The sequence below is a fragment of the Enhydra lutris genome, unplaced genomic scaffold, assembly GCF_002288905.1.
Source record: "Enhydra lutris kenyoni isolate GAN:26980312 unplaced genomic scaffold, ASM228890v2 scaffoldscaffold12, whole genome shotgun sequence".
Lineage (NCBI taxonomy): Eukaryota > Metazoa > Chordata > Mammalia > Carnivora > Mustelidae > Enhydra > Enhydra lutris.
The window spans coordinates 67,135,645-67,160,794 of record NW_019154096.1 but is presented as its reverse complement, the minus strand read 5'-3'; the positions used below and the strand labels follow the sequence as shown (position 1 = coordinate 67,160,794).

At 45.5% G+C, this 25,150-nt stretch overlaps 2 protein-coding genes across 2 annotated transcripts in view; one reads left to right on the top strand and one right to left on the bottom strand.

The window, feature by feature from the left end:
- Positions 1–93: 93 nt before the first annotated feature.
- On the bottom strand, positions 94–25,102 carry LOC111145148 (enolase family member 4). Its single transcript, XM_022499836.1, is given in 15 exon segments — positions 94–294; positions 2,957–3,074; positions 3,590–3,657; positions 5,245–5,440; positions 6,758–6,883; positions 9,043–9,210; positions 11,359–11,415; positions 12,626–12,679; positions 14,453–14,584; positions 14,679–14,848; positions 16,938–16,959; positions 16,961–17,084; positions 18,468–18,658; positions 19,424–19,552; positions 24,941–25,102. Coding segments are annotated over 15 exon segments (1,872 nt in total). The 3' UTR covers positions 94–139.
- The window catches only part of LOC111145147 (heat shock protein family A (Hsp70) member 12A), a 150,566-nt gene continuing 150,313 nt past the window's right edge, over positions 24,898–25,150 (top strand). The window contains exon 1 of the mRNA XM_022499835.1: positions 24,898–25,103. Coding sequence (XP_022355543.1) covers positions 25,101–25,103 — 3 coding nt within the window. The 5' untranslated portion in view covers positions 24,898–25,100. The remainder of the gene's footprint in view (positions 25,104–25,150) is intronic.

The window sequence follows — 25,150 nt, the reverse complement described above, 5'->3', positions numbered from 1 at the left end:
AATCACAAGAATAAAAAGAGCACGCTGGTTAGGGATGTTTTAGAGCAAAGCCCACGTGAAGACACAGGTGGGCTCTGCGGGCCTCATGCTAGCAGTGTGGCCGAAAGGCGGGGTGTCCACAGCCCCATCCAGGAGACACTCATGCTTTGGCCGACGCCTCCATCACTTCTGTGGGGAAGATGGGCTCCGGGAGCTCGGCTGGCTCGCCAGCCACGGTAGCCACAGCCTCAGGTGCCTTGGTCCCCTTTTCAGCTTCATCATTCAAGGGAAAAAATATGTGTTCTTCATTGAAACCTATTTAACAACAACAATAAAGTTTAGTGTTGAATCCAGTGGTGCCAAGTTTGATGTTCTTGGTTCTGTGACGTAAAGGAGACCATCTCCAGAACTGCCCAGAGGTGTCCCCTCACCATTAGAAAAGGTCCCAGGACCATTCAGAACTGGGCCTGACTTTGCTCAGATGTTAACTGTGCAATACACTTGTCTTGCTCAGTCTGCATGGTGCCCTTCTGGAACATTCAGTATGCAGTGGACTTTGGGCAGAGGCTTAGCAGAAGAGGAGCAGAGGGAGCAGAGGAACTAGAAGAGAGGCCGGTCCACTATGTGAGTACAGACCATCGCCAACTAAGCGTTCCCAAGCAGACGACTGCAGACTTCGTTCCAGTCGGGTCCATGTGGACAGTGACGTGACGTGCTCAGTTAACAGCAGAGCTTTTACAGGATGTCCTACTCCTTCTCTCAGAGGGGAGATCTGTCTCTCCAGTTCTTGGTCTCCTTCCGATTTATCGACCACTGTCAATGGGGTGTACTGACCATAGGCCAATGACAGGGAAATTTTCATCGCAGGCACTCATCAGAGATCCCAGCGATACGGTTCTGGACCCCGCAATAAAGCGAGTCACGTGAATTTTTTGGTTTCCCAATGCATATAAAATTTCTGTTCACACTGTGCTGTAGTCTCTGAGGTGTGCAAGAAGTAGCATTATGCCTAAAAACAAAAAACACCCAATGGACCTACCTTAATTAAAAATATTTTATTGCTAAAAAAATGCTCATCATCATCTGAGCTCTCAGCGAATTCATCACTGATCACAGATCATATCAAAGATAGTTTGCTGACCCCACAGAGACGTGGAGTGAGCAAATGCTGTTGGAAGAATGGTGCCCAGGGAGTTGCTTGACACAGGCTTGCCATAAACCTTCATTCTGTACAAATGCAGTATCTGAGAAGTGTAGTAAAGCGGAGTACAATAAAATGAGGCATGCCTGTGATCTGATAATCTAGGCCAGAATGCCCAGGGCTTGGCCCTGGCCCCGGGAGAGGGGCTGGGCCTCAGGTCACTATCCTTTCTGATACTTGGAAGCAGCTGTTTTCTCTTGTGGGGAAGTCTGGCTAGAAATGTGATGGGTCGTTTAGGAACTTAAGGCTTTCACAAGTCAGGATGACATAAAAAAAAAAAACAACCTGGTGGGGCGCCTGGGTGGCTCAGAGGGTTAAGCTCTGCCTTCGACTCAGGTCATGATCTCAGGGTCCTGGGATCGAGTCCTGCATCGGGCTCTCTGCTCAGTGGAGAGCCTGCTTCCCCCCTCTCTCTGCCTGCCTCTCTGCCTACTTGTGATCTCTCTCTCTGTCAAATAAATAAAATCTTTGGGACACCTGGGTGGCTCAGTGGTTAAGCCTCTGCCTTCGGCTCAGGTCATGATCTCAGGGTGCTGGGATTGAGCCACGCATCGGGCTCTCTGCTCGGCGGGGAGCCTGCTTCCCCCTCTCTCTGCCTGCCTCTCTGCCTACTTGTGATCTCTGTAAAATAAATAAAAAATCTTTTAAAAAATTTATTAAAAAAAATTAAAAAAATAAATAAAATCTTTAAAAAAAACAAACAACCTGGTAATATGTAGGACAATATGATTTTACCTATTGGAAAAAACAAGGCCTGTGTAGCACACTGAATAACACTAACTTTGATTGCCCTTACCTAACTCAGAAAGAGTCTCTCAATCATATTTTTATTTTCTATGAAGCTTAGGAAGCGTTTTGAGGTTGTAACATATGTTAAACATGACATATTCCTAATTACAATCTCTCTTGGCTTCTTTACTTTTTCAATGCATATCCTGAGGCATAGGACTAATTCCTTGCTGTCATATGCAAGAACTGATTTGCTCTAGAGGCCAGACCCTGATACATTTATCATATATGAGATCTTACGGATAGCATCCAAGAAAATTTCGTATTTTGTCAATACTACTTAAATAAACACATACTTTTCCCCCAGCACAGTGATTCATTTGTTCTATCCTAAAATGCAAAATATTTTTAGAATTGCAAAGACAATAACTTGGTCTCTAAATATCTGTGTGTGCCACGCACCTGCTTTTGGCCATCACAGGAACATGAAGGGTAAAAATTCATCTTTGGGGTGTTTCTCTCCAATTAGCCCAGTATACAAGGTGCCTTCTATGCATGCAAATTTGCAGAGGTTTGACTTCCTAAATGATTGGTTCGTTTCTCTCAAGACCACAGCCTTCCCCACGGATGACATTAAACTTAACATGTGGTCTACTTGTCTTAAGTAAAACCAGTTGTTTTCAAGAATCATCAAGAAAACACCTGCCTTTAACTTTTCAGGGGCTGTGCAGAGACCTTAGCTATAATGTGGACCATAATAAAAGGTGGGCTTGGAGATTCCAATCAATTAATTCTATTGAAAAGCACCACACAGCTTATTCATCAAGAGGAAGGGCGAGAGTTTGAAACATCCAGGTAAATAGATAATCCATTAAGAAAACAATGCACATCGTGGCAAATGCTACCCTAGTTTTGTCAGCACTTAGTAACTGTCTTTGGATTCCCCTCCCCTCCCGCCCTCCCGCCGAGGGCCTCCAATTCCCCTTCTCCGATCTTTGTTCTCTTATTCATGGCTAAGTGAAAACAAAGCAAGAAAGCAGCACGTACCCAGTGTTCCACTCTGGAGCAGTTCTTCCTCTATAGTGAAGAGGCGGTTGTACTTAGTCACCCGCTCGCCGCGAGAAAGACCTCCCAACTTGATAAACCGGACACCGAGTCCGATGGCCTTAAGGGGGGAGTGGGAGGTGCACAAAATTGATTTTAAGCGAGAAGTCACGTTTTGCTAAAAATGAGCAGGGAGAAAGGGCACTGACACTGTGCTGGTTTTGGTTTTTCGCTTCTAACTTTGTATTTGATCCTTATGTAGATAAGGAGGTCTGCGTACAAACAGACAGGAAAGGTAAACAGCGTGACTACGCATTAGATGCTTTACTAGGCATGGGAGCGTGCTGATTTCGTCTAAGAACAGTCTGGCCTTTCTCGCTTCCTTTCAGGCAGTTAGACTGCAAGTGCACATCCCAGCCACTCAAGTGTCTCATCATTTTCCCAGGACTTCAATTTTTCTTCTTTTAAAAGTTCAAAGATTAGCTCTTTGCAAAAGCTAGCTCTCTGGGAGGAAGCAAGTCTTTCATAAAAGGTTACGTGACTTTCTCCGCCAAAGACTGCATTTCTCTGAAATACCAATTCATGATAAAAGCAGTGTTTTGGCAATTCTGCAATTGACCAGCTTTCAGTACTTGCCAGATCGACCAAGCTGTCATCAGGCGACTCCCCTTCCGCGCTTCCGAAGACCGTGACGCGCTGCTTACCTGTGAGCAGAGGGATTCTTTTCAGGTTTAGATGGCACAGGAACGGTGAGCATAACGGCATATACACACACACACACATACATGTACACACACATATGTATGCACACGTGCGTGTACATGTATGTATAAATACACGTGTGTGCGCGCACACACATGTATGAGCCTCTGGAAACAAAATTGAAAAAATTGCCAAGATTTACAACTTTCCTGTGAAGAGTCAATGATTTGATCACCAGAGAATTCTGACCTAAACATTTGTATTTTTAATTACCCTGGTTTTATCTGTTTATCTCTTTCCAGTAACTCAGATGCTAAATACTACACGAATGCCAACTTTAATTAAAGATATCATAAATTGTAAGATCGATCTTTAGGACCACTAAAGGGGACCACAACTGTAAGACACATTTCCATTTTGTCCATGTTCGGTGTAGAAAAGTGTGCATCTTTGAGACAAAATAGAGAGTAAGTGCAAGGGTATCATTTTGGGAGCTGACAGGCCTCATTGGATTTCACAATTCATTGTGTAGAATTTTATTCAAAGGGATCTGTCTTTCTGAATGTAAACTTATTTGAAGAACAGTGTGGAAGGTACTTAATCCAAATTTGAGCATCTCAGAACCCCTTGAAGTTTGCCAAGTCTACAAAGAACACGGGCCAAGGCTCCTACTCTGGAGACAGTGTTTGCTGTTTTGGAGGCTGAGCCATGGCAGTGATCCGAAGTGGATGACAGCGTGCCTGCTGAGTGGGCCGGCCCTGGAGGAAAGGCCAGGGCTGCGACCTCCTGTCTACTACCTACAAGACAGCCCTGCCTGGGCCCTAGTCTGGGCCATCGCCAGGACAAGGGACTACAGGCATTCCATGCCATTTTCTGGCACGAGCCCAGGCCCCTGGCTGCCAGTCTGGCTCTGAGCCCTGCTTCAGGTCTTAGACAAGCCTCCTGCCTAACTCCGGAGACTCACCCATGTTTCAGGCACTGAACAAGACTCCTGTGAGCTCATGGGACTTCATAGTCTCATGGGCAGATACTGGACATTAAATAACCGTACATGTAATTGTGGCCAATACTACAAAGAGAAAGTATCAGAAGCTACGAGGGAGGTTGAGAGCATCCAGGTAGCGCTGGGGGAAGCCAGGAAAGTCATACATATCTGAAAACGTTTCCCTTAAGGAAAGACATGAAGGATCAGGAGTAGTGAGCCAATGGTACAGGGCAAGCATGTTCACAGACCTCACGGTGGTAAAGAGTTTGAAACTTGTGAGGAATTTTAAAAACATCAGCGTGGGCGAGTGGGATCACTGTCCTGTAGTGTGAAGCTGAGAGGGTACTGTCCTCAGTCACGCCTAAAATGGGGGGCGAGGGTGGGACTCCTGGACTGGGACTGTTGTGGGACCACCAGAAAGTGGATTAGTACACTAGCTGCAAATTGTCTCCCAGCACCAGAGCTCTCATGGACAGTTGGAAATTTGTTTTTCTGCCAAGATTTACACCATGCTTTCTATTAACTGACAAACTGTACCTTTTTGGCTCCTTGTGTAACCAAGCCAAGTTCCTTATGAGTCTTGTAGACCTATACTTCTACTCACTGTCAAGAAGACTGGTTATTTCCACCAAGTCAGAGATCGTAGTTTGGTTGGTATGTTTGATGATCAGCCCACTGGATTTGGGGGTGCTGATGTCCCCACCCTCTAGAAGTTTAGAAATGCTTTTGGATGCAGCTCCTGCAATGATGTAACACCTGGAACCAAGAGCATTACAGATGCTGTCCCACTGTTCAGAGTCCTGGGTAAATATTTAAGAATCGATCGTTAAAATGTATTAAGCATCATCACAAAACAACAGGAACCCTAGAGCGCCTCATCAGAGTTAAACACCTTTCTGAGACCCAAAAAATGGTTTTCTGTTGTTTCTGCGGCTGACTGGTACCTGAACCATGGCCACACAAATTAACCAGTTTCGTGGAACAGAATCTTCAAGTGATTAAATTTGAGCTTGAAGATCTTTTGGATAAAATGTTTAACACACATTAAATGCTCCACGTTGATTCTGAAGTTCTTCCAACCCAAGCTATTCCTACCCACTGTATTATCCGTAACGCTACTAACAACTGGCTGGCCAGAAGATGCCACTGTTATTTCTGGTGAACAGAAAACAGAAGGAAATGAGCCTGTGAAGGCTCTAGGCTCTCCCTTCTCAACACCTTTGTTTTTATTGGTAAGACCATCACATGAAATGAAATACTGTTTTAACTGATGATCTACCAAGTCTCCCAGACCACTGTACCAGATTCTGACCTATCCCATTAGAACAGACCAAACATGGGCCATCTTAGCACAGTAAAACCAGACAAGGCCAGAGCCCCAGAACAAGGTCTGAAGATGCCGCCAGCAGGTTAAGGAGCTGGGTGGCGGCTCGGCGAGCCCTGGGCTGTGGCACAGGCAGTGACAGGAGTGATGGCCAAGGGAAGTGCGGGGACCCTGAGCGTGATGCAGCTCTCTTCTCATGCCCCACATTTAAATCCATGCCTGATCTCCCAGAGACTGTCTGTTCAGTTGATCTAATGGTTCTCTCCAATTCATACCATCAAGAATTTAGGTTTTGGAGATCCAGAGTGTTAGGGAGAGTGATGGCCCCCTCTGGCAGAGGAACATCCCTCGCCGGATGTCAGAGCTCGGATAGCTAGGAAAACCTCGCTCTCTGAAACCTTTTTAAAATACACCTTTGCAACTTTCCTGCGTGTGTGGGAAGTGGAAGGAGGATGCCACATGGGCTGAGCAGAGGGCTCAGTTCCGGGAGCACTTAGCACGGCCAGGGTACCGGCCCGCTGCAGCAGGAGCTGGTGGCTCGGCGGCCAGCCCTGGGTTGCTCATGCAAACATGGGTACCCCCAAGTGCCCGGGAAAGCTCTCTTGTTCTGCACACAGGCGCCCTCCCAGGCCCTTCGCTTTGGGTCTGTGTTTGCTCAGTGCGCGACTCCTCTCACCTAGGCGGAGGCAGAGCCCCTCCGCCCCACCCCAAACTGCACTATTTCCAGCCACCGAGCCAAAAGAATGAGATTTTGCTCTCTGTTGTTATACAGTTCAAGGTGGATCCCTGTTACCTCCTTCCTGAAAGGATCGATTAAGGCGATAATTGCAGGGAACCTGTTGATCAGATCCACATATAGGTCCACCATCTCCGCTGCGTTTTTGTATGTTCCCAGCATCACTTCATACTTTCCTCTACTCTGGCGGGTGGAAGGACAATCACAAAATAAAGATGAATGAGGAATTTCTCAAAGGGGAAAGGCGGGATTCCCATTTGCGTTTATTCATTGCCTATAAAAGATTGTAAACGTCCTTTTTGGGCCATAGTCCCATGAGACATCTGTGTACTTTAGTTTAAATATCTGTTACATACTAGCCTGGGGAAATCTCATCACCATTCCTCTTCATGCTCCATGGTGCTCCTTCCACGGACTTCAGACGAAGCCTTCTACACAAAAGACCAGGTACGCGGTAGGAGGGGAATAATTTCTTACTTAGGTTCGGGATGTGGTGCCAGTTACCTGGCTGCTTGGGTCCATGGGCGATGACATGAATTTATAAAACAGGACAGCAGTGCATAGCTTCCCACTCACCAGAACCCAGCATCTTTCCACTCACAGTAAACAAACAGCTGGTCTCCTGTACCGTGAATATCCTAAAATTTGAAAGCAGGGCAAGGCTTTGGAGATAGGAACAGCCACTGTGAAATGTCCCATGAGCCATGTGACGGCATCTCCTTCTCAGGTAGCATGCACGCCCTACCAGTAACCATATGGCTCTAAAAGAGTTCTAGTTCAACTCCATTCACCCAAAGTCTGGGAAGCCCCAGGTCATCAAGAATAGAAGTAAATGGGGCTAACGGATCTGGTGTCATGTCTCTGCAAATCCTGGCACTGATTCCCAAGTCTGTGTTCAGGGATGGCCCCTGGGTTATTCGGGTCCCAGGAAGGAGGCAGGAGGCAACAGAATGACTGGTTTGCTGACACCTTCCTGCTATGACTGCCAGTGGGATGGATTCCATTGGAACTAGGCAGGTTCCAAAGAAATCCATCCTTGAAAGGATTTTGTACTTTTCTCAGATTAAAAAGGCAGCCGGAACTTTTAGTTTCTTTACTGCAAAACCTTGAAAATCCTATCTTGTCAGTAAAGAAATGCTAATGATGTTGAATTAACATTGTAAGAACTATCTGAGATCAAACTAATTCATTTCACTGAATATAAGCAAAAAATACCCATTCTAGCTAGCACTAGCAGTCAGTATATTCATAGTTCTCGGTATACATTGCTGATGAAAACATGCAATTATTTTTTGTAATAGTACGTCTAGGAACCAATCATTATGTGGAGAATAGGAAATTACATTAAACAAGGCTTCCTGCGCTTCGTATCTTTAGAAAACTTAAAAGGACTTAGAAGTCAGCTGAAACTTGGGAGTTCTTGTATGCTGTTCAAGTTTTCCTTTGAAGTTAAAAGAATCACAGATTAAAGCGGAATTCTCTCCAGCCATATCCCCTGAATGGGACATTAATTACCAAGTCACCACAAATGTACGTCAACACGCTGGGCACTGCATACATCACAGACTCTGCATTTGTGTTTTTGAAGAAGGGAACTTGTATGTAGCAGACAAACACCTTTTACGAGTTTCCCTAACATGCCAGCTTCCCAAGTCCAAAGGTTAACTGCTGCTCTGTTACACTGAGGAAGTAAAATGAAAGCTTTTTAAAAATGAACCTGTTTTCCTCTCTTTTTAAAATAATTGTCCCCACGGGGTGTAGTCTCCGGGAGAAGTTTCATCGCTAAAGCTCTCTCCCCCTAACCCAGGCTGTGGATAACACTGTGGATGGGCTTAATCAGATAAAAATACAGTCTCCACAAATATCAACAACTTGGACATATTTTTATATTTAAAAAGGGAGTCACAGCAGAAACTCAGAACCACTTACCTGGCCAGACAGGCTTACCAAGTTGATAGCTACAACGGATCCGTTTTCTACGCCTGACAAATTCAGTATCTACCAACCAAGGGAGTGAACTCAGCAGAACATACCAGTTTGTAATTTTTCAATAGCTCTCACGGTCGCAATGTGAGCACCCCATTTTAGCAATTGTTGTTACAGAATTTCCATATGTAGCTATTTTGACATTTCCTGTTAATTTCTAAAATTATATGGTTATGTTATTCTCTGGTCATTAGCTAAGTCAGCTTTCTCGACTCCATTTATATTGGGAAGCTGCACACAGTATTAATAAAAGCAATAGGATCTGTTTGGAAAATATTCAGGTATGTGCTGCTTTTGAGTCCTAATTTAAAAATAAGGGGACCCAACAAGTTACGTGTTCCGGAGCAGAAACTTACATAATCCATCAGCTCATGGGCAGCACAGTTGATGGCTAGGTGCAGGTTTGTCCCCAGGTCCAGCCCCAGGTTCGCACAGATGCCTTGAATTAGGACCAGCGGTTGCTCTATGGTGTCGTAATTAATGATCAAACAGCCAAGATGCGACATCTTGCCCATGATGGGCTGCTAAAAGACCGAAGGCAAATGATGCTTATCAACACAGAGCAGTAAGGTTCTTGGAGCTTCCCAGTTATAAACTAGGCACCACTGACAACCAGACACAGCTCTTTAAACATGTGGTCTGCTGAGTCTGCATCAGCCTTATGTCTGGGCATCTCTCATCTCTGCACGACCTTTAGGCATATGATTGCCCAAAGCGTCTGGAGTAATTTTCCTACTCTCATAGTTTCAGGCTTGACCTGGGAACACACTTTTCTGTCCTAGGTGTGTCTGTATAATGTCCTGATCAACCCTGCCGTGGTACATGGGCTGACCTGAGCCGCGACCCCAAGGTGGGCGAATCTCCAGGCTGTGCTTCTGAGTATCTGTCCGGTCCTTACCTCTGTCCTCCTCCACCCACTTCCAAACCCGCTCTTTCCTGTGTTCCATGTTCCTTTTGAAGAATGTAAGTGTGAACATGGAACCCTCCTTCAGGAAAGGTCTTACGTGAGAAAGGATAGAAGATTTCTGCTAAAATAAGGCAGGACTGAGGATGGATTTCAGTGGAAGGCGGTTTGGAACCGAAAGCAGCCCCGGGAAAGGCAGCCATGTGTTTCTGATGCAAGGTCAGCCCTGCCGTGCCCTCCTTCTAAGTTGCCACTTTGAATTATCCCACATTTGAAGCAGAATAAGGGTGATTCGGAAGGGTGTGTGTGTGTGTGTGTGTGTGTGTGTGTGTGTGTGTGTGTGTGTGTGTGTGTGTGTGTGCGCCGCGCGCGCGCGCGTGCATGCCATACTCAAGGGCAAACATGAACCGAGGCAGAAATACCCATTTCTCTACTGATCGCATGAGTTAATTATAAGCGCCATCTGACATTCTTAACGGCAGGGACAGGAACCCTTTATTCAGCAACGGAACAGGTGGGGAAATTGCTGTGTGTCAGTCGAGTTTTGTTCGACTCTTCTCAACTGTAAGCATCACTTCTTGAGAGCTTATTAAATGCCCGCTACTGTTCCAAACGCTTTACATAAACACATTTACTCCTTACATCAACCCCCTGAAGCACATACAATTACTGTCCCATTTCACAGAAAGGTAAGTAACTTGGGACAGATTTTAATCCAGGAAGTTTAGCTCCAGAGTTCAGGCCTCTTAACTGGTACGGCTGACTCTCTAGAATCTACCATTTAACCTGTTTCTAACAGGAAAAAAAGAAGTAGGAAAGCTGACCATGGGAAGGGCTGATGCTGGCCCGAGTTTCTCAGAACACCCAGGACAACCTGCTGGAACGAGGCGGAGCACGCTGACGCTGGGTCACTTGGTCCCCACGCCCCGGGCTCTCTCCCGGGGTCTAGCGTGAGAGTGTTGTGCTCATCCCTACAGATCTACCGACCAGGTACTTCACTTCCTCGTGTATTTCCTCACACACTTCTCTTCTCTCTCCCAGTGTGGAGGAGGAATTTAACTTTTCGCCTTTACTAGTCCCATCACCGCCTGCATCGTCTCCAGGATTCTGACTGGTTATTCCGACTCTCTTGTTAAAGTCCAGGCATCTGAGAGTATGTCTTCTGGAGCGCCCACAGCCACCAAAGCCGTGGCCGGATCAGGTGGCGATGGCTTCTGGAGGCTCTTGAGGCCACCCCGGCCAGTGTGGACAAGAACTGTTTGTCAGGCTACCCACAAAATCGGAGGTCTGGTAATGGTTTGTCTGAAATGGGGCTTTAGGTGCCTTTTCAGAACCCGAAGAAAGAAAGGGCTATCATTTTGTGCCTTTTGTTTGTTTCTCTCTTACTTGGTAGGGATAAGATTACAATAGAAAACATTCTATCTGCCGTTCAGCTGGTTAGCTAGATTCACCCTCCCCAACACGTCACCTATCGAGTTTCAACTCTATTATATTGGATTCATAAATGCTTCAGCACACCCCCTAGGGCGTCCGTTAGAGAGCCAGCCACTGGCCTGGCGGCCTGTGGCCAGAGAGGTGGGGCCCAGTGACATTCCAGCTCGGGGGCTGTGGGGCTCAGCACTCCTGGGGGTAGAGTACCGCTGTGTCGTTTCTGTGTGTGTGTAAGCCCTGGGCCCGCAGCACCGTTGACCAGGGCTGGAACATGGGCAGGGGCTATAGAGATGAACTGTGTCATACTGAAGTCTGGTTAAGAAATACATAAACTTACTTGACCTCTTTTGCTTCCGTTATGCCCTTTTTTGGTCTCTGTTTTTGGAGGCGGCGGCTATGAGATAGAATAGAGAGAGAAATCACTTGCCATTTTCAGACTCTGTGGCAGCGAGCAGAGCTTCAGGACCTGGGGCCTGACCAGGCACACTGTGAATCTCGCAACACACACACACACACACACACACACACACACACACACACACACACCATACCAGCCCCTCCTGATGAAAAACTCCAGACTGTTCCTCAAACTCAGGTATGTGGTCCCTTTCTCATCCTTCTTTTCTGCCTCCATTCCTATAAATGCATTTCTATTCATATAAATGAAGTATTATTCACTCCTACGACATCCCCTCCTTGCCCTTAGGGAGCAACGCCACTGTGGGATTTGCCTTTAGATTGTTTTGAATATTGTTCTAAATATTGTTAAGGTACAAACACTTCCTCTGCAGGGTGGATTTGACTTTTGGAAACAGCCAAAGGTCATTAAATCTGATGAATCTGGTTTGCGTAATATCATTTGAGATGAAAAGCAAAGATACTTTCCAAGGACATTTGGTCATTTTCAATACCCACAATGTGGGGTGTTGACCGAGCTCTGGAGCAAGGATTCAGCCCTTAAAGGGTGCATTTTAATACCGAGCATTTCCTGGTTCTGTAAACTAGGACATGCTTGTCAAGAATCAATCAGGGCTCACACCAGAGTACATGCAAATACAGTTTTCCTGCTTCTTTGCACCACGGAGTCAGCTGAACTTTCTATCCCCGGTAAAAACACCACACTCGGGAAGCAAACTGATGTGCGAGGCAGAAGACATATAGTGGAGAACAAGACAAACACGGGCACAACCAGGGACTCGTACCTATGGCTCCCTGTCATCGTCCTGCCTCCGTGGCCTCCCCTTTGAGGGCTGTCTGGCCAAAAGCTCGCGTTTGCTCAACACTGGGACCTCGGAGCGGACCTCCGAGTCTGTGCCTTAACTATTATACTAAACTGCCTCGCACATCCTAGGGGCCAAATCCTTTCCTTGCAATTCCTAAGGGATGATTTTAGCACAGAGCCAGCTGACGAGATTGTCAAGTGCCTTTAGAAACCGGATCCAGGGCCAATGAGGGAATGTATACGCTTGGCTCCCATGAAAAACCAAATGAATACATTTACATATCCATAACAACAATATTGAGTTAATTTCATATTAAGTAAAATGTGTGTACTGGGAGGTGCCAGTATCAGCAATTAGATGCCACAGATTCTCTTTACCTACCATTTCAGTTGTTTTGTTGATATGTTTCTGAATTTCCAGAAGCATCTCCACACCCTGTAGGTATAATAACCGGGATCTTCCACAACTGTAGTCTAGAAACTTCAAATACAAAAACTTACAGCACACACTGGCTATTTCTAACGGAATATTTGTAGGGTCCCCGATAAGGTATCCTGGTTAGTGGATTAGATGTGGTCTACAAAATCAGAAGACTAAATGTTAACCTTCAGCCCTCAATTTTTATTTGGTTGGATATGAACGAGAGCTCTTCTCAGTCTGCTTTCTTCGCTGTTCAGAACTGACGGGTGCCATTGGCTGGATCAAGTCAGACTCATTCTCTTTCATAGTCTCCTGACCAGCTCTTTTTGCAAATACACGTCATAGCTCACCAAGGGATTCTCCATGACAGTGTGTGAATTGGTATAAAGCCACTGTCACTTAAAAAATAGGAAAGTATATCCTGATGATTGTGGGATCTGCATACGAAGACAAATAAAGGATGGCATACCAACTACGCTGGTCCTCCAATAGCCCAACAGATTTGAACTGCAGGAAAGACCCTGGGGCTAGGATCTGAACGTGATCAGACAGATGGTGAGCCAGCTATGAATTCCTACTGTTCCACAATCGATACATCATGAGGTAACGGTTATTCTCTTTAAAAAAGAATGTTTTATCATGAAGAAATTATCTTGAGATTGAAAAAAATAACGATTCTCACTAGCTTAAGGAAAAAATGTCACTCAATGTATTACCCAAGGTCATGGAACTTCCTGTACTTTTTCCCGAAAACATCCACTATAATACCTAAATGTAAGTTCTTTCTAATGCCCTAATGGGTAGAATATTTCATGCAGATTTAAAGAGGCACAAGGGCTCATTCAGACCAGTAAAGAACAATATAGAAACTAGCACACCACTAAGTATAAAGATGCAGCTTAGGAGTCCTTCATTCTATTTTTTTTTTTTTTTAAAGATTTTATTTATTTATTTGACAGAGAGATCACAAGCAGGCAGAGAGGCAGGCAGAGAGAGAGAGGAGGAAGCAGGCTCCCCTAGAGAGCAGAGAGCCTGATGCGGGGCTCGATCCCAGGACTCTGAGATCATGACCTGAGCCGAAGGCAGCGGCCTAACCCACTGAGCCACCCAGGCGCCCCAGGAGTCCTTCATTCTAGAAGCACGCACTGAACCTCTCTTGCATGCCAGGCGGTCCGGCCGGCCCTGGAGCTCTTCCTGGACAGAACTGACTGCTGGCAAAGAGCCAGCTTCCTCCTGCTGCTGCTGCAGTGACTCGGTCAGTAAAAAAAGATGCTCTGACTCCCCCAGGTAACAACCTCCCAGCCCATCAAGGCTGCCAAGTTACTCACAGGGCTCCTTGGTGAGTCACGGGCATAAATCAGTGCTGAAGGGAACCAGAGACTGAAGGTGGCTTAAATGGGCCCCTTTTATTTGAGGTCTTGCTTTCTTTCCACTTCTGATTGCCTAAATTTTTTTTTTTTCATTTTATATTTAATTCTCCCTCCCTTGGTGTCATAAGCCTTGGGGACCTACGCGAAAGACTTGTCGATGACAGAGCCCTTTTTTTAAAACAGTGTGAGGGGAGCCTGCGTGGCTCAGTCAGTTGGGCCTCTGACTCTTGATTTCGGCTTGGGTCATGCTCTCAGGGTTCTGGGGTCGAGCGCCACATTGGGCTCTGTGCTGAGCCAGGAGTCTGCTTGAGATTCTCTCTTTCCCTCTCCCCCTCCTCCTGCTCATGCCCTCTCTCTAAATAAATAAAATCCTAACAAAAAAAGAAAGGAAAAAGTAGTGTGAGATCATCAAAGGTACTTGTTTAGCTGTTAATCCAGGATGGGGTATACATATCACTTCTTTCATTAAATTCAGCTTCCCAGGTGATGACTTCCCGCAGCTGACCAGAGACACCATTGGCAAAGGTAAGGTGAGCTTTGTGGGCTGTTCCTGGAAGAGGGGAAACCAAGGAGAAACAAGAAATGTGGTTCACTGGTGTTGAGATACTCACGGGTCCTCGTGATGGAAGACAACGGATACTGACCTGACGGTGCTTCAGTAATGCAATATTTAAGTAGAGGGGGTTATTGTCTAGGATGGCCCTGGTTTTGGCCACAGCGAGTGACACAGCCCCTATGGCCATGCTCCCATTCAGTACAGGTTCAACGGGTTCTGGAGGCACAACAGGTTTCTCTGTAAAAGTATCGTTCCTCCCTGGAGGGAAAAACAGGGATAAAAGATTCCTTTCAAGGACGTTTGACTATGATAAAACTCTTATTTTTTAATGCTTTGCTTACAGATGTAAAGAAAGCGGGGGCGGGGGGGACTGAGGTTGGGGAGAACATGGTCTCCACCTCGAGCCCCCAAGAAGTTTCTGTGTGACTTCACTTACGATTCCCCAACGTCCAAATCATCCGTAGCCATGGATTTTGCCGCTCTCAGAAATTTTCAGACATTCTATATGAACTCCTTTGACGACGGCATAGGGCAGGGATTGTCAATCCCACATTCACTTAGAAGTAAAGTAGGGCTTAGAGAGGCCAAAAGACTTGCCCCATATCCAAAAGGAAGTGAAGGAAGAAGATCTGGAGTGTCTCTGAATCCCAATCCTTTGTGTTCTACACCCACCAGAGCGCCTGCGTATCTAGCTTCCTGCTGCACACGTCTCTTCATGTGTGTGTATCTCACTAGTAACCTTGCGGGCTAATCCCAAACAGGGGTCCCACTGTAATAGAAATGGCTTCCAGAGCCAGCCGAGCGCCCTCCGCCTCACCCGCCTTTCACTCTCATTTGGTCCCAGCCACCGCCCAGCCTGCCCAGGTGCCACACCATCCTTTGTGAATGGTCAGTGCCCGTCCCCAGCTGCTGGCCTGGGTCAGGTGGGTAAGACAAGCAGAATAAGGCACATGACCCCATAACACACAGTAAAGGTTTAGCGAACTACTGTCCCCTCCTACTTCTTCCCTTCTCTGGCGCTCCAAATTCTGTCAGTCAACAGCAACCACCCCATGAACACCCACCGCAGATCTCTACCGGTAATTTAGCAGTGGCTGCCCCCTGTGCACGGACATTGGTCTTACATGATTCTTTTGCCTTGGGAGACTCTCTTCCCTCTCTGGGCCTCAGCATCTGAGTCCAGGAGATAAGAAACCATGTCTCCATGGTCTCTTTGGTCCCTTCCTGGTGCTGGTGCTTTCTTATCCCAGGGAACCCACATTTATTGGGTGTTTACTTTGTGCTTTGGCATCATGCTAGGCCCTGGTGGGGCTAAATTGAAAGAGACATGATTCATGCCTTCAAGGAGCATGTTGGAAGGACGTAAAACTCTATTTACAACACAAGCAGCAGCTCCGGAATACTAGAGGGGCTGAAGTTCACCATATGTTGGAAAGCATGGAACAAAGGGTCATGATAACTTGGACTATTTGCTTTAAAATAGCAAAGGCAGGGCACCTGCGTGCCTCAGTGGTTTAAAGCCTCTGCCTTCGGCTCAGGTCATGATCTCAGGGTCCTGGGATCCAGCCCCGCATCGGGCTCTCTGCTCAGCAGGGAGCCTGCTTCCCTTCCTCTCTGTCTGCCTGCCTCTCTGCCTAATTGTGATCTCTGTCTGTCAAATAAATAAATCTTTAAAAAAATAAAATAGCAAAGGCTCCCAATGAAAACTTAAAAAAAAAAAAAAAAGATTTTATCTATTTGCAAGAAATGAGTGAGACATTGCATGAGCATGAGCTGGGGGTAGGGGCAGAGGGAGAGGCTGTCTCCCCGCCAAAGAGACGGGGTTCAATCCCACGACCCTGAGATCATGACCTGAGCTGAAGGCAAATGCTTAACCTACTGACCCACCCAGGCGCCCCACAAGAACTTTTATTAATATGTTATTAATAGGATTGAGAAAATATTGGTTATTCATATCAAAAGATATCACTAATCCTTAAAACATCGAGTGGCTTTTAATGAGCTAATGGATATATGGGGGGCAGTTAAAGGTCCCCCATGCCACTTTCCTTTTCCCTGTCCTCCCCAGCATTGCCACTAAGTAGTGTACTCTGCTTGGTAAGTGCTCACCTCTGGGTAAGAAATATTTTTTCTTTTCAAACAAAAGGGAGGGCGGGATGGGGTAAACCCTTGCCTGCCCAATATGGCAGCGTCGAGCAAGGAAGTGGCATTGAGCATGGATGGTACCTGGGGCGGGGGGCCACCCTAGGTCTGCAGCAAAACGACTCTAACTGAAAAGGCAGCCTGAGCTTCAGCCTTTCTTCCTCACACTCTAGTTATCGAAGGTTCTGCAAGATGAGACACTGACCTTGCTTTTGTCCCCTTTTTTTTGGCTGGGGGTGGAGGAGGTGGCGGTAGTGGTACAGGTGAAGGGATGGACACTCTTGCGTCTTCCAGGCTCTTTTCCAGTTCTCTCCTCTCTTTGTCTTCTTGTGCTTTATTTCCAAAGAATGTCCTTCATGGCAGGAAAATATGGCTTTACAGTGAATATCGCTCATAATTTTGGTCAGTTTGCTGACCTCCATTCAACATGTGTCAACAATTAACCCTGCTTTTTTTTAGCTACTTAAAAACAAATCAGCTTCACTTTCCAGGGTCCCAAAATAATGATGCTGTTAAAACACTGTGTTCAAGGGGCGCCTGGGTGGCTCAGTAGGTTAAAGCCTCTGCCTTCGGCTCAGGTCATGATCCCGGGGTCCTGGGATCGAGCCCCACATCAGGCTCTCTGCTCAGCAGGGAGCCTGCTTCCCCCCCACCACCCCCGCCTGCCTCTCTGCCTACTTGTGATCTCTGTCTGTTAAATAAATAAATAAATCTTAAACAAAAAACAAAAAACAAAAACCCTGTGTTCAAGAGCTAAAATTAATTTTGGCCTGGAAATAAAGTCTTAAAGATTTTAGGTGCTTGTTTTTTTTTTAATTATTTGAGCCTATTTGTTTACATATTTAAAGTCAAATTTGGATATGCTATTTGATTAGGGGCTACTGGATTTTTCTCTTTGAATAAACGACCATGAAAAGAAAAATGAGTCAAGAGGAGATAGTGAAATGTATAGTACAGCGGAAATGTATAGTACAAAAACAAACCAAAAAAACCTTGTGAAGTCCCAAAAGGTACACACCAAAATGAACTCAAAATGGATGAAAGACCTAAATGTGAGACAGGAATCCATGAAAATTCTCATGGAGAACCAAGGCAGCAACCTCTGTGACCTCAGCTTCTACAGCTTTGTGGATGTTCTGTTTAATTAAGCAAGTGGTGGAGCTTCGAGAGAGACAGAATCCAGCTGACCTCTGTTTGGCCAAGAGGCTCGTGGCACTGGACTTGCGCGAAAGGAACAGTAATGCTCACCGTTCCTTGGCTGGGCATTGAACTGCACTGACACGGCCCTAGCAACCACCGCCTTGGTTTTCACGTGTTAAAGTCAACCTGTGGGCAGAGCACGGAGGACCTGTTTGTGGTTTGAGGACTGACCGCAAGCATCACCCACTGGGACTCGGTGGAAGCATATGAAGCCCTCAAAGGTGGCACAGGAGGTGGGGGGCCAGAAAGGACACCATCTGGATTCTTACCAGTGCTCTTGCTGAGAAACTTTCTACTGAAACTTTGACCGAATACACATGGAAAAGAGGCTGAGAGGCCTGATGTCCCCTCACAAAGGAAAAAAAAACCAGGTTTTTAGAAAAGAGCATTTCACCGCTTTCAAATAGGCTTCTTACTCAACTTGCTGACCATAACTTCTAGATACGACAGACCTGTTTTACTGGCGGGTGAAATTAAAAAAAAAAGAGAGAGATACTCTGTACTGGACACTTTCGTTTGCAAGCGGAAGATCTACCTGAGCACCTGGTCCACCTCAGCCTGGTCGGAGGGCGTCAGGCCCCGAAGCTCCTCGGTGATGGTTTCGTTGACCCACTGCACCGCAGTGCGGACTGCCTCCGACCTTGCCTCTTGCTCTGCGTCCGCCAGCTCCGGCAGAACATTCTCGTGGACTTCAAAATGCGTTGAGATCACCACTGAACATATGCTCTGGAAATGACATCAACGTGTTCTACATCTTCCCCTCCCTCTTCCAGAAAGGAAGAAATTGAATGTATCCGGCTTTTAATGTGCATGATATTTTATCACCAGTTTCAAAGGGAAAATGAGAATATGTAATTTTCCTTGAGATATTTTTATAACTGTTGAAACTGTATGGAACCCAACTTCAAGGAACATTTAAAATTATTACCTTGTTAAAATACACTTAAAAAAATCTTACATTGAACTTCATTTTTATCACTGCCTCTCCAATAAATAGCTAAAAGGATACAGACTTGATCATAATTATTTGCCTCCCAGAGACAGTAGCAAATTTACGTCTAACAAATATGTAGCAATTCAAGTGAATTATTATAATTATGAAAATGAAATTTTTCTTTATGTCGATCAGCCCACATATCTATAAATCTATGTAAATTTATATATAAACATATGAATCTATAAACATACCTATACATTTACAGAACTCACCACATTAATGATGTCAGATTTTTTAAAAACTATTTTTGCCCCATTTCTCCATCTTGGATCATCTATGGGCTAGCATGCCATGTCTGTACCCATATTGCACTTAAACATAATAAAGCCATAATGCTTCCTTGTATGGTTCATGCTTTATGTACATGACTACCTACAAGTTGTATGTATGTATTTCACAAACATGGAATTTCAAAACATTAATTTTCTACAATTTAGACAATAAATGCGAAGGAACCAAGACACAATACAGAACACATTTAAGCTGCGTCCTACCTTGGGGAAATTTTGAATGGTGCAGAATATTTCCACTTGTAGGGTTGGAAGCCCCAGTCCATCCAATACATTCTTTCCCACTACTTTGCATATGGTGGGAGGCTTTGCAAGTTTAGAAAAGCAGTTTGCCTTCAACACACACATAAAAAAACAAAAATTACAATACCATGACTAATTTATATTTAAAAGATCATTCACATTTACTCTAATTTCTTTTAAACCTCTCCCCTCAGTGTCCTCCTCATGCGGGGGTGGGGGTGAGGTTTGAACTATCAACTCTGTGGGAACTGCCCTGCCCTCACGTGCTAAGATTTGGATTCACCTGATGCAGGGTCTCCAGGATATGGAATGATTTGTTCTCTTTTGAACTCTCAGCAGAAACTCACATACATTTATTTCTTTTAATTACTGTAAAATGTGAATTTATTTACAAGCAAAATGAAACATTTGAATGAAGTTTTTAAAAAGGAAAGCAAGTCTTTTATTCTTATAAAAGGACTGATTTAAAAATCAGTTTTAAATGACATAATCCCACAATTTTAGAAATCAAATAAATGTCTCCATTTTACAGAATAGTTCTAAGAAAATATAGAGCTATAAAACACTTAAAACATACAGCTATATGTTTTATTTTTAAAGACTATATCATGGTATTGGCCACTGTTTTAAGGGCATTACCCACATTATTTATGTCATATAACAACCCCATAGGGATCAGTATTTTTAAAATCTCCACCGTACATATGAGGAAAGCGAGTATAGAGAGATGAAATATTTTGCCTAAGATTGCACAAGAGCTGGCTGAGCTGGGGTTTGCCTTTAGGCAGTCTGAGTCCAGAATCCATGTCAACTGCTCTCAATCAATGGGCGAAAGGGAGAAGGACATGAAGTCTACCTCCAAATTCATAGCATTTTAGTTAGAAAAATGAGGGATGTGGTTATGCCCCCTGTTTTTACAAATTAGGAGTATGAGGCCCACACTAACTTGGGCTGTTCCTGAAGCAGATAATCTTCCATCTGCCACGTTGCCTTCCAATTTGTTCTGGAGACAGTGCCTCAGAGTGAAATTTGTAGTACAAGTGAATTTAAGGGAGGAGAAACAAACAAACAAAAATAACTCAATATTAGAGTCTCAGCCATATTAATTTACTTTGAAACAAGGACCTCTGATTTAATTAGATGATTCAAGCTACCCAATGGAGGAGATTAGTTGTTTGAAAATTAGGACTTAGCTTTCCAAAGAGACACCTATTTGGAAGCAAAGTGTCCATCAAACATGACACACCTGAGAATGTTTTCCCATACATTTCTTAGAGATCTCATGTCACTTTTTAGCAGGTCCTAACCCATCCTGCTGTCCAAGATCCAGAAGTCCGCTGGTCTCTAGAATGCTGTGAGGCAAACTCTGGAAACTTCTGGGGGCCAGTTTTTATTCCTCCCCATGAGGCATCTGCTATTTTAATGGTGAAGGCTTCTGCAGAGGCTCTACTTCACTCACCAGCGGTTCACACACAGAATGTGTTCAAAGCAGGTTGTCGGAACCTTGGTGAAAGCCATTTCATTGATGTGGGAAAGCAGAAGCCATTTGGAAGTGCTCTAAGAGAGAGGGAGAAGAGCACGAAGCTGAAGCAGAAAGCCCACTCAAAAAGCCCGGGTAAAAAGATTCAAGATGGCGCTTCCACATGGAGGAGCAGGAAGGGGGAGAGAAGGAGGAAGGGAAGGTGAGGGGACACCCTCCTGGACCTCATCAACGGATTGTACTGGGCTCTTTATCTGCATTCACTGCCGAACAGGCCTCTGATCTTTGCATTCCAAATCCAATGACCTCAGCCTACATAGCAGGTCATCTCCTACCCTCAGGTGGTGCCCCAGCACAAAAAAGCAAAAGTTAATTTTCAAGCCATCCATTTATGTATATATACGTGTGTGTGTATATGTGTGTGTGTATAATATGTATTATATATATTTGCGTATATATATATGTATTATACATATTACATATGTATATATGGTTTATTTACTTTATTTTTTATTTTTTTAAAAGATTTTATTTATTTATTTGACAGACAGAGATCACAAATAGGCAGAGAAGCAGGCAGAGAGAGAGGAGGAAACAGGCTCCCTGCCGAGCAGAGAGCTCGATGTGGGGCTCGTTCCCAGGACCCTGGGATCATGACCTGAGCCGAAGGAAGAGGCTTTAACCCACTGAGCCACCCAGGCGCCCCTGGTTTATTTATTTTAGAGAGTGTGTGTGTGGGCAGGGGGAGGGGCAGAGGGAGAGGGGAAGCAGACTCCCCGCTGAGTGCAGAGCCCGCAGACTGGACTCTATCCCAGCACTTTGAAATCACGACCCTAGCTGAAATCAAGAGTCGGAGTCTCAACCACTGAGCCACCCAGGCACCCCAAGCCATCCATGTATTTTAAGGATGATGGTTCATATGTTACAGAATAAGTGTCTCAATGAATTTAGATAGAATCAGGAGAGGAAAAAATATCATCTAGCTTATGTGTTGTGTATTATAGTGAATTTGAAATAACTAGCAACAAGTCTCCACAATGTACAATATTATGTTAGGAAGAGAAAGGAACTAACATTTTTTAAGTATTTAGTATATGCCTTGAAGGAGTGTCTTGTTTATCACTGTATCACACACTGCAGTGCCTGGCATATTTAGGATTCCATAAATTAAATCTTGTATAAACTGATGTGTCAGACACATCCCTGGGAACTTTGTATACATTATGTCGTAAAATTCTCAAAACAACCCTGTAAGGTAAATCATATCATTTCCATTCCACAGAAGAGCAAACTGAGTTCCAGAAAAATTGTATAAGGTAAAGTAACCAACATCTTAATTACTCACTGCTTAGTAACAGACGACTCCAGAACTTAGTGGCTGAAGCCATTTATTCACTCATGATTCTATAATCTGGTCTGGGCTCAACGCGGTAATTCTTTTGGCTGATCTTGCCTGGCGTCTCCCATTCAGGCTCCATGACCTAGAGACTTGACTGGGTCCAGAGTATCCAGAATGACTTAACTCATGTGTCTTGGCGTCTCAGCCAGGATGGTTAGAACATCCTAGAGGCTGGCTGGGCATGTCTTTCTCACAGGATTTCCTGGAGCTGTTGCATCTGCCAGAGCCTCTCTACCTTGATCTCTCTCTCTCTCCAGTTGGGTAATTGACTTCCCGGCAACATGATGACTGGTTTCCAGGAGGGAGTACTCCAATACTACGAACCTCAATATAGCAGCACTTTACCATGCTTTCGTCTGCATTGTGCTTGGCGTGGGGCTTGTGATCAAAGCAAGTCATATGGCCAAGTCCCAAGGTGTAGGAGAGATTTACATAAGAGCAGTCACAATGGTGGTATGGTTCATTGGGGAGCATCAATATCATAGTCCACTACAGCTACTAAATGGAAGGGCTAAGAATCAAATCAGATCTGCCTGACTCCGGACCTCAAACTCTTTATCAAACTATAAGGGACTAGATTGTATGACTATTGCCCCCAAGGATCTTCCTCATTATCTCAGTTCCTCAAATATGTACAGAAGCAGTGAAGAAATGGCGCTTGAGCTGAACACTGGAGAATATGTAGTATTTCACTGGGCAGACAAAGGGGAGGAGTCAAGGGCAGATACTTTGGGTAGAGGGAGTATAAGGCAAGGGGAGGAAGTGAGGAACTTCAGGCTTTAGGGAATAGTAAGGAGCCACAGGAGGTTTCTGAGCAAAAGAATGATGATCAGATTTAGGGTTAGGAAGGCTGCTCTGGTAACATGATTTAGTTGGACTTGATAGAGGGAGAAACTAAATGAAAATACAGATGGCTAAAACTCAGGCAGTGACATTGTCTTTTTGCCAGTCCAATTCCTCAACATTATTCAAAGTCCAAGCCAAAACTTTCTCAGATGCTATAGCCTACAGGTTCTTCCCTATCCCTGAATTCCTTTGACAGGCATACAGTGATCTGTCCCTCAGTCTAGCACAATCATATATCACCTTATCTATTACTCCAGTTCTTTTACGTAACAGTGGTTTTTGTCCCTAACCAAGGTATAAACTCCCAGAGAAGTGTACAAACCAAAGTCCTGGCTGCCTAGCAGACTGGGAAGAACATTACATTGAGGAACCCGAGTCCAAGCGTCTAGTCTTAACTTTTTGCACAAGGTAGCTGGGAAGCAAGGTCTTGGTGTCTTTGTGAAATGAAGTTAGACTAGTTAACTTTCAAGAATTCCTCAAGTAAGAGACAGTGGAAAGAGAATGGAATCCAGAGTCACATTCATTCATTTGTGCCACAAATAAGTGCTTGAGTGTCCACTATGTACCACGCAATCCCTTGGTACTGGGAACACAGACCTGGTTCAATTTGTCACCGTTATTCACTGTGTCCCTTGGGAAAATCACCTAAATTCACCGCGCCAGTTTCCGTATTTGTAAAACTGAAATTAATTTTTACCTCCCAGTGGTCCTAAAGATTTAAGTGAAGTAACATAAATCACTGAGCACTGGGAGCTCAGCACGTCCCTCCCCACCCCACCCCAACATACAACTTCACTTCTAGGCCACGACCAAGAGAAATAAACATTCATGCCCCCCCCCATCAACTGTCACAACCAGGTGTGGTTTTGAACCTTGTAAACACACTGTGCGTCTTTACTGCATGTACATACTCGGCTGTCCCAACCACACTGCCTTCCAGGAGGAAGGTGTTGTTGGCTAGGACTTAACGGATCTGGAAATGAGAACACGTTTGTTTGTTTCGACTGCTCATTGCTTAAGGGTAAGCTATGTGTCTGATCTTGTGCTGAGCACAGGGGCTAGGCAGGTGGTAGGAAAAGTCCCGGGCTCTCCACGAAGCTCGCAAGCCTAGGAAGGGTCTCATTACGTTTAGGAAATGATTTAGGAACACGTGAGGGCAGTTAGTTCAGGCGAAACAGGCAAGACTGATGTGAATTTGGAGTTTGGGTGGCAGCTGGTCGGGTGGGGGTGGGCATCCAGGGTGAGAAAGGTGCGCACTGCAAGGAGAGCATTGGTTGGAAGGAGACTTGGGAGCAGTGAGAACGGGCTGGGCATGAGGCCCTAGGGCAGGCTGAGGCCAAGCTGAGGCACTCATCCGTGTTCAAACGAAGGCCGCTGGAGGTTGGTAAGCTGAGCTACGCGGTATTAAGGTCTGTGTTTAAAAAGCACTGCACCCGGGCGGACCCGCTCCGAGGCAGCGAGGAAGCTGTCGCTTCGGCCCCGAATGCGCCTAGACCCCGCTTTCCTCTAACCGCTGCCTGTCCACCACTTTCTTTCTCTCTCTCTCTTTCTCTCTCTCTCTCTCGAGATTTCTCCCGCCCACGTTTCCGTACCGCTTCTTCCCTAGGCGTCGCCTCCCCACAAGACCGCGGACCCCAAGCCCGCGGCGGCGGCGCGCGTGCGCGGCTCAACGGCGCAGGCGCGTGGCGTTGCCGCAGCGTGGGGCGGGGGGAGAGGGGCTGGAGGGAAGAGGGTGTTTGTCCCAGGTCCCTACCAGGTGCCCGTAGACGTCGGCAGGCTGGAGGTAGAAGGTGGAGTTGAGCAGCTCTTCCAGCCTGCGCGGGACGTCGTTCTCCCGATAGTACTCCATCGCCTGCTGCTTCAGCCTCTGCAGCTCCCTAGTGGTCCCAAAGCTACGGCCGCCGCCTTCTCCCATGGTAGGAGATTTAAGGCTACAGCTGGGGTTAGCGTGGGGGCCTGCGAG